At 43.0% G+C, this 13,276-nt stretch overlaps 1 protein-coding gene across 1 annotated transcript in view; it reads right to left on the bottom strand.

The window, feature by feature from the left end:
• Positions 1 to 13,276, bottom strand: part of KAT2A (lysine acetyltransferase 2A) — a 152,580-nt gene that overhangs the window by 59,616 nt on the left and 79,688 nt on the right. Inside the window, exons 5-7 of the mRNA XM_073606108.1 lie at positions 12,219 to 12,400; positions 2,302 to 2,493; positions 386 to 492 (exon numbers count right to left, since the gene is read on the bottom strand). Of these exons, the coding sequence (XP_073462209.1) occupies positions 386 to 492; positions 2,302 to 2,493; positions 12,219 to 12,400 (481 nt within the window). The remainder of the gene's footprint in view (positions 1 to 385; positions 493 to 2,301; positions 2,494 to 12,218; positions 12,401 to 13,276) is intronic.

Raw genomic sequence — 13,276 nt, forward strand, 5'->3', positions numbered from 1 at the left:
TTGTCTGCTCTTTATGCCTTGTAGTACTGTACACACATTACAAACACTTGGTAACCAACTAAAACAAAAACAGAAGGCCCAAAAGCTAGTCTTGAAAAAAAACCTAGATTCTTTTTTTGCCAGCGGTAAGACAGTTGCTTTAAAAAAGTACATAAAAATCTGGTCTATTTGCTGTGATAATGTCAGTGATGGATGTTTTGCTTCTTTCACTAAAAAAATAGTACCTGGATGCTATGCACCCATAGGTAATAAATCTGTCTGTAAATCTGTCAAAAGACTATGAAACCTTATGGGGCCCCTGTTTTTTTGTACAATTTCAAGGCATAGTTGCACATAACCAGTAACAGCAAGATGCTGAATAGGATAATCAGCCTAATTACTCTACCTGGACGGGACACTAGCTGAGGAACTTCTGTGTTAGGGACAGTGAAATCTGCCTCCCAGATTGGAGAGGTCTCACCGTATATTTCTTCTTCCAACATGGAGAGGAACCTGTAACGTAAAAAAGGAGGAAATTAATTACCAGAGATAATATGTAAAATATGCAATAACCCATTTTCACAGAAAATAATGAAATCATATTTTTCATGTTCATTACACAATCTGGTTTTATATGGTCTTGTACAAGGGGGTCCTTCCAGCTTTTCCTTTTTTATAAGCTTGAAAAAATATATATTGCTCAGTGGCAGATAAGCTTGTGCTAGCTTGTAAAATATTAATGTGCGCTCTGATACTTGCAGATACTTTACTGTGCATTTGGACTAACACTGTCTCCAATATACTCATGACATTTTAAAAAAAAAATTTTTAATCTCCAGAGAAGATTTCTCATTCCCCAACATCACTATGATAACCAAGAACCAAGTTTTGTATAGATATTAAATGGCAAAGTATTGACACAATCTGTTTTTACTGGTTTCCACATAATGTTGCTCATGAAGCCATTTGGTGAACATCAATGAATGCAACATGTGCTGATTGAACAAGGTGGGGGATGTAGTGCTGTGATGCCACGATCTCTGCCTCGTTGAGAAAATGCAGTGTTCCCTGAAAGGCACCAGTGTTGAGCGGGCGACCTTCTGTGTTCACTAAGCAACAGGGGCAGCTGCTCAGCACTGGACCCAGAATCTAGCAACAATCATTGTAGGAGTGGTGCCCGCTACAGTGATTTCCAGCTGCCACAAGGACCCCACATGCATAGCACATACATACTTTACATAGTTCCATTGGTCCAACTTGATGCAATGTAAAAATTGCCAAACCTAAACTTTAGCTTTAACTGTAATAACCACCCAGTTGTCAGCCAAGTCCATATATTACATATGTTTTAACCTGCTTCTCTATTTCAGCATGGGTCTGCTCTGTAAATTCAGTGTAACAGACAGTCTAGTAAAGTCAACTTTTGGGGCAGTAAATCAGATAGGTGCAATTAAGACAAGGAGGGGTGGTGAGAAAGGTGCAGGTCAAAGGCTTGCACTGGGCACCTAACAAAGCAGGAATACCACTGCTCAGCAAATGCAGGACAACCAAACAGTAGGGGGGTAAGTGAGTACAGAGTAGTTGAGGGTGGGATGGGAGAGCTGGGGTGGTTGAGATGGAAAACGCTGCGATCGCTGGAGCGGGGAATGGTAGGGTCATTGGGAGATTGCTGGATGGCCAGAAGGGACCTCTGGAGTGTTAAATTGGGGTGGTAGAGGATAGGGCATAAGGGCTGGGCTATGTATTGGCTGTGGACATAAAGGAATGTAAGGTCAGACAGTTATTAATTTGTAGCAGTGGATAACAGTAGGAGGCTTTAGGAGTGGAGGACAATGTTGGGAGGGATGGAGGCTGGTGTGTGTTAGGAGCAGTGGGAGTGGAGGAGGGAGCTGGAAAGACATGGAGGCAGAGGTGACAGATGGTGGGAGGGAGAGGAGGCGAGGAAGGCACCCGGCAGAGGCGACAGCTGGAGGGAGAGAGAGGAGGAGGGAGAGCGAGGAGGAGGCCGGGAAGGCAGCCGGCAGAAGTGACAGCTGGCGGGAGAGAAAAGGAGGAGGCGGGGAAGGGAAGGGGAATCCCGCTGACAGCTGAAATGTCATGAGTGAAGAAATGACAACTGCGGGCATTTCAAGTGTCAGTGGGGGGAAACTGCTGACAGTTGAAAGAACCAAGCCTGAAGGTACCGGTTTCAAGTATCGGAGAATTTGCACGAGTACCGATACATGTGCCAATGCTTGGTATCGATGCAACCCTGAACAATAAATTTCAAACTAGCTGGGCCTAAACACAGCCAAAATATTTTAGGTTTCTAGTTGCGCTCACTTGGGGAAGTGGGTAAGAATAAGTGTCCTTTTCTCTGGAACCAGCTTGTCCTTCTCCACTCTAAATTTCTCCAGCAGTTGTCTGCGTGTAACTGTGAAGATGGAACGTAGAAGACTCCGTCCAAACACATGGGTGGTTTCATATCGTGGTAAGCTATCACAGCTTTGAGGAACATGACAGTAACAAAGCCACCTGCAACAAAGAAAATCAATTCAGATACTACATACAACCATTACAGAAACATTTAAGATATTAAATCAAATGCTAAATTAACCCAATTAAAATTTCACAAAAATGTAAAAATAACTACCCTATTGATACTTTCTGCTTATTCTAGCCCTTCCTGATATACAGCGGGCAATATAAGTATTGAACACATAACCATTTTACTAGGTAAATTACTAAAGGAGCTATTGACATAAAATTTTCACCACGTCGGTAACAACCCATGCAATCCATACATACAAGGAAACCAATACAAATAAATTCAGAAATGAAGTTATGTGTAATAAAATGAACCTGCATGGAAAAAATATTGCACACGCTAACTGAAATGTATTTAAATACTTTGTACAAAATCCTTTGTTGGTAATGACAGCTTCAAGACGCCTCTTTAGTTCTTTCCATAGTTTTTCTATTGGATTCAAGTCAGATGATTGGCTGGGCCATTCTAGCAGCTTTATTTTCCTTTCTTTGAAACCAATGGAGAGTTTCCTTGGCTTTGTGTGTTTGGGAACATTGTCTTGTTGAAATGTCCACCCTCGTTTTATCTTCATCATCCTGGTAGATGGCAGCAGAGATCAAGAGTGTCTTGATAGATTTTTTTTTTTTCCCCTTTAGCGCTCCTTCAATGACATGAAATTTGCCAGCACCGTATGCTGAAAAACAGCCCCAACACCATGATGTTCCCAACACCAAACTTCACTGTTGGTATGGTTTTTTTGGGGTGATGTGCAGTGCCATTTGACCTCCAAACATGGTGTGTATTATGGTATCCAAAGAGTTAAAATTTTGGTCTCACCTGACCACACTATTTTTACAGGCTTGTCGAAATGTAGTGCAGCAAACTTTAAACAAGCTTCAACATGCTTTTTCTTCAGCAATGAAGTCTTGCGTGGTAAGCGTGCATTCAGGCCATGGCGGTTGAGTGCATTACTTATTGTTTTCTTTGAAACAATTGTTCCTGCTAATACCAGGTCTTTCTGAAGCTCTCCACAAGTGGCTTTGACAATGCTTTTGATAATTCTTTTCATTCCTCTGTCAGAAATCTTGCGAGAAGCACCTGGTCATGGCTTATTTACAGTGAAATAATATTCTTTACACTTCCAGATTATATAACAGTGCTCACTGAAACATTCAGAGATTTGGAAATCCTTCTGTAGCCAATGCCATGAGTAGGTTTTGCAACAATAAGGTTGCAAAGCTCTTAAAGTGGTTGTAAACCCTTTACAACCACTTTTCACTACAGGTAAACCTATAATAAGGTTTACCTGTAGCTACCGTGGATATCTCCTACACCTGCACGGTTTAGGAGATATCACCCGTATCAGCATGTGCCGACGTTATTGGCACATGCGCACTAAAGAAACGTCTCGTCCGTGCCGTTGCTTCAGAAGACTTGCCGGGAGCCTGCAGCTACAGACATCATTCAGATATCATCTTTTTCAGCCGGCAATTCCCTACACCATAAGAACAATCATAGCGGTTGTTCAGCCGCTTGATCATTTTTACGGGTGGCGAGAGGGAACGTTGGGCTAACTTTTTTTTTTTTTTTTATAGCATGAAAAAACAGTAAACAAACTTTTTTTCCCCCAAAAAAAGCGTCTGAAAAATTGCAACGACCGCCATTGTATTTCTCTAGGGTCTCTGCTAAAAAAAAAAAAAAAAAAAAAAAAAAAAGAAAAAAAAAAAAAAAGATTTTTACATGTAGGAGAGAAATTTTAGAATTGGCCTGGGTGGTTAAGAGAGCTCTTTGCTTTGACCCATCATGAGATGTTTTGTGTGCGACACCTTGGTAATGAGACACCTTTTTATAGGTCATCAGTTGAGACTGAACCAGCTGATATTAATTAATGCACTGAAAAAGGGGAAGGATTGCTTTCTAATTACTAATAGATTTCAGCTTTCCATGCCTTTGTGCACCTCCCTTTATTCATGTGTTCAATATCTTCTCCCTGTCATTCCATTTTATTACACATAACCCAATTTCCGAACTTATTTGTTTTGGTGTCTTTGTATGTATGGATTGCATAGGGTGTTACCAACATGTGGTGAAAATTTCATGTCAATAGCACCTTTAGAAATATATTAACCTAGCAAAATGGCGATGCATACCATACTTATTTTATCCACTGTATACACCTGCCAGCGGAAAACTTTTCCAAAGATGATCTTGGCAAGTTCAGTCATCTGAAGACACATTTCAAATCAAAAGAAAATAGTTTGAGCATTTTTTAAAGGTGTGGAACAGGGAGTTTATGTATGACTGGAACAGGTATGAGTGAAGGGGAAAACCAGAATAAGCAGAACATATATTATCCTGGCTGACCAGAGAATTATTTAAAATTCCCCTGGCATTGATACAACATCTCCTAATCACTTCATACACCATTCTGTGCCCTGCCTATCTCCTCCATCAACAGCAATCCAATTCACTTAGTAGCAGTAAATAAAATAAACCTCTTAATGCCTATGGTGGAGCAAAGATGATAGAATACACAGGATACCCACTTACTACTTTCTGCTTTTCCACGCACATCATATAAAATTTTAATCCTCTGCACAATGGAAAACAAAATGTTGGCACAAAAGGCAAGTAAACCAATATTTTATTACCAAGGGTAGTCACAAAAAGGCAGGGTTTCTCAATGATCACCTGTACATTAAATATTCCCCACCACATAGTGGCTTCTGGGGCCTTTTTTTGTTTGCTATGTTTTGTTATTTCCCAGAAAGATACTACAGACTAGACACAAGGATAAACCCGGGCTGGCATCATTAGTCCAATGCGCCTGTGGTCTCTTCTAGGAGAAATAGAAAGATGAAAAGTGCAATGAAGTCTTCCGTGGAAGACCAGAAACCTCATATAAACAGACTTCCAAGCAACAAGTCACAGGCTGCAAGATTGAAGTGCTAACACATGCCATCACAAAGATAGGATATCTACTGCAAAAGCCTCTGAACAAAGTATCTTTTACCCCTCAAACTCCTAAAATTACATCCAGGTTCTGAAGCAGTGAAGAAGAACCCAATTACTATCCCTTCCCATAACTAATACCCCAGAACTAGAAGAAGATTTTAGAAAGAGAATGCCAGCTTTGGTCAGATGCTTCTAAGGCAGGTGTTTTGCTTCAGGACAAAATTCTCCTTCTAAAACCAGATATGATAGTTATTGTTATCTACCTAAAAAGGATAAGTTCACTTTTGTAAAAAAATTAATTCACATCTTTTTGCAGGTAAAATAATTTGCATCTATTATGTTTTTACTAGGAGCCTGCAAAGCATTGCACCCATAATAAGCAGATTGTGGGTGCAATGCAGGACTTCTGCAGACTGTCAGTGTAAGCGGTCTGCTCGTACTTCGTACAAGCAGCAGTTACACACTGACAGGAAGCATCAATGAACTTACTTTGAGAACTACAAGCCGACAGCTGCAAAGGCTGTCGGTACTTTTAGTTCTCTCATTCGCAGAACTCTGCCAATGAATGACACGGCCAGGTGGGCGGAGCCTCGCACGGACACATTTTTATTTTTTAATTGTGACAGCGAGTTTTGGAAGAAGATCCCCAGCTTGTTGTCACTAGAGGCGGTGGGTCAGGAAGAGGCTGCAGAAGTCAGAACACGTTACACCCTAAAAACAAGTGGAACGTGTAACCTGTTTCCAGAGGTGAACTTATCCTTTAAAGCGGAGTTCCAACTATAGGAAAAAAAAAAAATTTTTTTTGGATGAATATAGTTTTTTTTAAATACTATTATTTATATGACTCACGGTTTAGGGATTGATCGCCACTGATTGATAGGGATTGATCGCCGCTGATCATACGATTTCTTATATTCTTCTCTCCCTGACATGTTCCATATTGCTTGTGGGCATGTGAAGCCCACAAGCACTATCTTCCGGGTTACGATGCAGCTGAGCGACCAGCAAGCACTGCCCGTTCTTTCGCATGCACAGCATGTACAGCTCGCAGCGCCGTACACTTTTGATGTTGCCATCTCAACGGGCGTCGGAAGTACCCGCCCCATTATGACGGCAACAAAGATAAAGGTCACGCATCACTTCCGGTTTCTGACTATCACGATAATGAGCGGCGGCCAGCCACACTTACTCCTGGGAATTCTCACACATAACTCCCAGGAGACAGGGCACCGCTGGATATGATGGACATATCCGCAGGTGGCAGAGACCGGAAGATCCAGGTAACCTTTCAGAAAAAAAAAAAACAAACCTTAGTTAGACTTACCGGTGACGGTATTTCTACGAGCCTTTCAGGACAGCACCTTGGAGAGAGCGCAGCTCCACCTCTTAGACAGGAAACACTGCGTGACAACGCCCCTTTAAAAAGCAGCTGCTTCCACTATGCCATCAGTTGTTACCGAGAAATCCTCCGACATGCTGGAAAATATAATCAGACAATTACCAGGTCCTATAATTATACTTTACATATGATAACCAAGGGAGGGAAGTAGGCTGCTGTCCTGAAAGGCTCGTAGAAATACCGTCACCGGTAAGTCTAAGGTTTTCTCCCTTCGCCTTTCAGGACAGCACCTTGGAGAGGATAACCGAGAAACTTACTTCAGGGTGGGACTACTGCCTGCAAAACCTTCCTACCAAATGATTGGTCCGAGGCTGATAGTAGATCCAAGCTGTAGTGCCTTATGAAGGTCGAAAAACTGGACCATGTGGCAGCCTTGCAGATTTGCTCAGGAGATGCCCCGGCCATTTCTGCCCATGATGCCGCCACTGCTCGAGTAGAATGAGGTAATACCCCTTCCGGAGGTTCCAGAGCCAAAGATTTGTATGCCTCTTTAATGGCTTGCTTTAACCATCTTCCGAGGGTGCTCTTGGAAGCTTTACCTCCTTTGTGAGTACCTTCCATTAAAACAAAGAGTGAAGATGACTTTCTGATTTCCTTTGTTCTTTCCAGATATTTAAGCAGACACCTCTTGACATCAAGAATATGGAAAGCTTCTTCTCCTGCCCCCGAAGGTAAAGGACAAAAAGTAGGGAGAATGATTTCCTGTGTACGGTGAAAAACCGAAGCCACCTTTGGTAGAAATGCTGGATCCATCCTTAAGACTACCCTATCCTGTAGACATCTCATAAAGGGCTTTTTAATTGAAAGGGCTTGTAACTCACTAATTCTACGTGCAGAAGTTACTGCTACCAGTAAAATAGTCTTTAACGTCAAGAAACTTAATGATGCTTCTCCTATGGGTTCAAACTGTGCCTTAGTTAGTCCCTGAAGAACTAAAGATAAATCCCATTTGGGAAAACTAACAACAGGTCTAGGCTTTACTTTTGCCATTGCCCTAAAAAATCTGATTATTAAAAGGTTCCCCTGACAGGGTTCTTTCCAAAAAAACTGAAAGCAGCTACCTGCGTCTTGAGCGTACTTGCTGCTAACCCCTTCTCCAATCCCTCTTGAAGAAATTCCAAAACTGAAAAATGTGGTACGAAAATCAAAGTTTTTACTGGAACACCAAGAATTATAGATCTTCCAGACTTTAAAGTAAATGTCTCTTGTCACTTTTTTTCTACTTGCAAGAAGGGTAGAAATAAGGTTCTCTGATAAACCATTCTGTCTTAAGATTTGTTCTTCAGAAACCAAGCTGTTAGTCTGAGATAAGCTGGATCTGGATGGAGAATTTGGCCCTGACTCAACAGATCTGCCCTGACTGGTAATCTCCAAGCAGGTTTCACTGAGAGGTTCATCAAGGTTGAAAACCAGGGTGTTTTTGGCCAATAAGGAGCTATTAATATTAGCTCCGTAAACTCCAATCTGAATTTGGTTAACACCTTTGGTATCAGTTGAAAACGGGGGAAAAGCGTAGGACAGATGGAAGTCCCACTTGTGAGCTAACGCATCTACTCCGAGAGCTTGATCCTGTCTCTGAAGAGAGAAGACGACTGGTATTTTTGCATTTTCCTGTTTTGCAAAGAGGTCCACCTGGGGATAACCCCGACTCCTGGAAAATGTTGCGAATAATTCCTGATTGAGTGACCACTCTGCTTCCCTTATTTCTTTCCTGCTGAGGAGATCTGCTAAGGTGTTTTCCGTCCCCTTCAGATGGGCTGCTGATAAAGAGGCCACATTGTTCTCTGCCCATCTTAGGATCTGATGAGCTAGACCCATTAAAGGTTCTGCTTTTTGTGCCCCCTTGCTTTGTTAAATATAATACTGCCGTCATATTGTCTGACAATATTTGGACATGTTGATTCACTAGAAATTCCCGGAGGGAGAGGAGGCTTAGGTGAACAGCCTTTAACTCTTTCCAATTTGAAGATATTCTCGCTTCTGGTTTGGTCCAAACTCCCTGAATCATTTTTCCTTCCAGATGAGCTCCCCATCCCCATGCGCTGGCATCTGTAGTCAGCCTTCTGGTTACCGGAAAGACCCAAGGAAGTCCTTTTGAAATGTTTCCTTGGTTCCTCCACCACCAGAGCGATCTTTTTGCTCTTGCCCCCCATGTTGAATTTCTTCTCCAGAGGTATGACCAATTCATCAGAATATCCGATTGCAGAGGACGGGCATGCAACCTGGCCCACGGTACCGAAGGAATTGCCGCTGTCAACAGTCCCAGAGCGGAAATGGCTTGTCTTACAGAGATCTCTGCGTTGGATTGAAGTGTTTTCAGAGTCAACTGCATCTTCTCTATTTTCTCCTGGGGTAGAAAAATTCTCTGTTCTATCGAGTCTATTTCGTGCCCCAGAAACCTTACCCTTTGAGATGGTATTAAGTTTGACTTCTGAAGATTGAGAAGCCATCCCAAACTTCTTAGATGTGTTTGAACTGTCTGTAGGTTGACCTCCACTTGACCCTTTGAGTCTGCAAACAGTAGCAGGTCGTCCAAATAGGGTACTATTGAAATCCCCTTCAGCCTCAGGGGCTCCAAAGATTCCGCCATCACCTTTGTGAATACCCTGGGAGAGGAGGAAAGACCGAAAGGCAGAGCCCGAAACTGCAGGTGCCAAATCCCCCCCCCCCAGATTGACTGCAAGACGCAGGAACCTTTGTGATTGGGGCGCTACTGGTATATGGAGATAGGCATCTCTCAAATCGATGGAAGCCATATGACATTTGGGGGTTAGCAAGTTCCTGACTGAGAAAAATCGTATCCATGCTGAATTTTTTGTATTTTATGGAACGATTTAGAACCTTCAAATTGAGAATCAGGCGGAACTTTCCTGATGGCTTTTTGACCAGAAAAACGTGGGAGTAAAACCCCTTCCCCTCTTGATCTTTCGGAACCTGGGAAATGACCTTCTGTTGCATCAGTTCCTGTAACAGAGACTTCATGGCCAGAGCCTTTTCCCGATCCTTTGGCAGGTTTGTGATGTAAAACCGATTTGGGGGGCTTTGAGAATTCCAATTGATAACCCTTTTTGATTGACCCCAGCACAAAAAGGACTCTTTGTTGTTTTTTCACAAATTGGTAAGAAGTCCTTTAGTCTCCCCCCTACTAGATGGTCATTGTTTTTTAGGGGTTTGTTCTGGGGTTCTAAAGAGTACCCCACCTCTACCTCTTCCTCTCTGAGAAAACCAGGGTCTCTTCTGTGTGTGGTCCTTTTCCTTATCGGTTTGTCGAAAAGGATGAAAATTTTTCCTCTGCTGTACCGTTTTCTTCTTCTGTGGGAAAGCTTTCTTCTTATCTGCTGTCCTGTCAAGGACAGTCTCTAGTTCTGGCCCAAACATCAGGTCTCCTGAAAAGGGAATTGCGCACAGTTTTACTTTAGAAGCTGAATCCCCTGACCAGGTCTTTAGCCAGAGTGCTCTTCTTGCTGAGTTAACAAGCGCAGAGGACCTGGCTGACATCCTGATAGATTCTGCAGAGGCATCTGCCATATATTTTACTGCCTTAAGTAGGGAAGGACTCCAATAAGTCTTTTCTGGAGGTACCTGCAACTACATGATTTTTAAGTTCATCTAACCAACTCTCAAGATTCCTAGCCACAACTGTAGCCGCCATTGCTGGCTTAAGATTAGCTAGAGATGAGTCCCAGGCTTTCTTCAGTAGCCCATCTGCCCTCTTATCCATAGCATCTTTGAGAATACCCATGTCCTCAAAAGCTAAATCAGTTTTCCTAGATACTTGAGAAAAAGCAGCGTCTATCTTTGGTTTTTTATTCCACAACAGTTCCTCATTCTCCTCAAAAGGAAACCTCCTTTTGAGGGCTTTAGAAAAAAGCTGTCCTTTCTCTGGATCCTTCCATTCCTTTTTAATAGTGTCTGTTAACACTTTATGCACAGGGAACACCCTGTGTTTAATTTCCTCCAGCCCCAGGTACATCTTGTCATGCACGGACAGCTGAACCTTTTCTTCCTGGACCTCCAGGGTAATATAAATTGCCTTGAGTAATTCATCCACCTCCTCAAGTGAAAGCTTATATCTAGAGGATATTGACTCTTCTTCCACCTCCTCCTCCGAATCAATGGTTGAGGATGGAATGCTTTCCCTTTCCTCCTCCGACTCACTTTCCACCTGTCTGGAAGTGGACTGAGGGAAACTGGAGTGAAAACTCTGTTCTTGGCTGGAACTCTGGCCGCGTTTCACAAGGGAAAGCACTGTCCCTAGGGCCTCTGCTAATTCCTTCCTCACAGAAGATAATAGCTCTTTGCACTCTTGTGAGGATTCTTCTTTTACTAAATGCACAATGCAGGATTTGCACAGTGGTTTGGGCCAAGAGTCCCTTAAAGGATTTTTGCATGAGGGGCACTTTCTCTCTGTTCTCTCTGATTTGGCAGTAGCTTTCTGAAACAGAGAAACAAGAAAAAGCCAGGTCCTTAGAACTAAGGCTTCAGAGAAAAGTAGTACCTCCAGCCAACACCCTAAGTGCCCAGAGTCTCACTCCTTTGCTGAACTGCTAATGGAAACATTTTACCCCATAGCAGACAGCAGCAGCCTTTGAACCATATAAAGATAAAAACACCCAGTGATATAAAAGGAAAGAGGTGCCACCGCACCTCTCTTACCTGGGCCTGGCCGGGAACCTGGGCACCTGCATCCGCCATTGCTGCAGATGATTCCGCTGTCTCCATAGTGAAATCCGCAGCTGCGGCACTGTGTACAAGGCTCCATGTGCCAAACAAAAGGAAGTCCCGGCCAGAGGACCCGCCCCTTCCTCCTGCGTTCCAGCAGCAGGAACCAATCGCTGCTACGCCCCGCTGGAAGTCTCCGCCCACCGAAACTGGCGTCATCCGCTGTCCGGGTTTCGGCGCCGCCATGCAGAGGCCTGGCATGGACGCTCTTACTGAGCACAACCGCGGCCCCCCGAACACCCTGTGTGGAAAAACTTCCGGCAGACCATTACTCCTGTGAGCCGGAGAAGGAAGGGACACCAGAGCACCCCCCTCACGTGCGGGAAGGAGCTGGGCTGGTCTGAGTACCCAAACGTGGAGGTCCTGCCAAAACCCTCTCCTTGGAGAGAGCGCAGCCCCTCTGGTTCCCCAAGCAGTGCTTCCACCATGGCGGAGGAAACACTAAAACTGACGGCATGGTGGAAGCAGCTGCTTTTTAAAGGGGCGTTGTCACGCAGTGTTTCCTGTCTAAGAGGTGGAGCTGCGCTCTCTCCAAGGTGCTGTCCTGAAAGGCAAAGGGAGAAAAATCCATTGCACAATGATTATGCTGCAAGAATATTTTTAATAAGTTAGAAATTTGTGTGAAACTCTGCTTTAAACAGCCAAAACATAGCTTACCTTGTATAGTTAACCTTATAGTTTGCAACATCTTCATTCTGGGACCTCTGTCGGAACTGTGATGGTGTTTCAAGCTTCCAGTAATTTAAACAAAGTAAAAACATTTTGGAGAGCTCATACATTGTCTGGCGTTCCTTTGGTTGTAGGTGACTGAATTTGTATTGTACAAAATTGAGTACTCCCTGAGGGGAAAAAAAAACCCCATAATTTTAGGTTATTGTTGGTAGGGCTTGAATAATCTGATATGCTCTTCCTGTTTCAGTGGTTTAAAATGTGTCCATTGACCCTGTCAAAAGGATGGGGCTTCCTAAATATACAAGGGACACATGTTATATAACTGGATAAGGGAATGCCATCAATTGTAACTGTAATCTCACAACACCAAAATAAAATACATTGATTAGTTGGGTTGGATGCATTGCCCTGACGCCCCTGCATAAATTCAGAACATATACACAAAAACTCAATATTTTATATAAATGAATAAGGTGACCCTGTCAGACATCACATGCTGTATTTATGTCATGTATATAAATAATATGTCCTTAAACATCTAAGGCCCCTTTCACATGATCGGCCTGATCGGATTCACGTGTCCGTTTTTCAGACTCACATGGTGATTTTCCACGCACCATCACACACCTATGCAGACTTATATGAACACAATTTTTGTCTGTACAAGGGGTAGATCATACTTACCCTAACTTATGGTCCCAGCAGTGGCGTGGGTAGTCTGCAGTGTTACTACATCTATCTTAAGCTGGATGGTCATGACAAGCACATATATCTTTTGGAATATGCCACTTTATTACACACAGTTTTGTATACATGATGGCTTTCTATTTTGCAACCCTTTCCTTGAAGAAGGAAAATACATGTAAATCCAAAATGTGTTGAATTGCTATGTGAACACCTTCAAAAAGGACTGGCCTTCCACCTTCGACAGGCCACTCTTGGTGCTCCAGAATATTCAAGGCTCAGGGTGCTCCCTCTAACTTTTGTAAATATGTCATATTTGTATGTTGTTCATGTCTATTGACCGTATGATCGTGTTTTTA

The sequence above is a fragment of the Aquarana catesbeiana genome, linkage group LG12 (assembly GCF_042186555.1).
Source record: "Aquarana catesbeiana isolate 2022-GZ linkage group LG12, ASM4218655v1, whole genome shotgun sequence".
Classification (NCBI taxonomy): domain Eukaryota; kingdom Metazoa; phylum Chordata; class Amphibia; order Anura; family Ranidae; genus Aquarana; species Aquarana catesbeiana.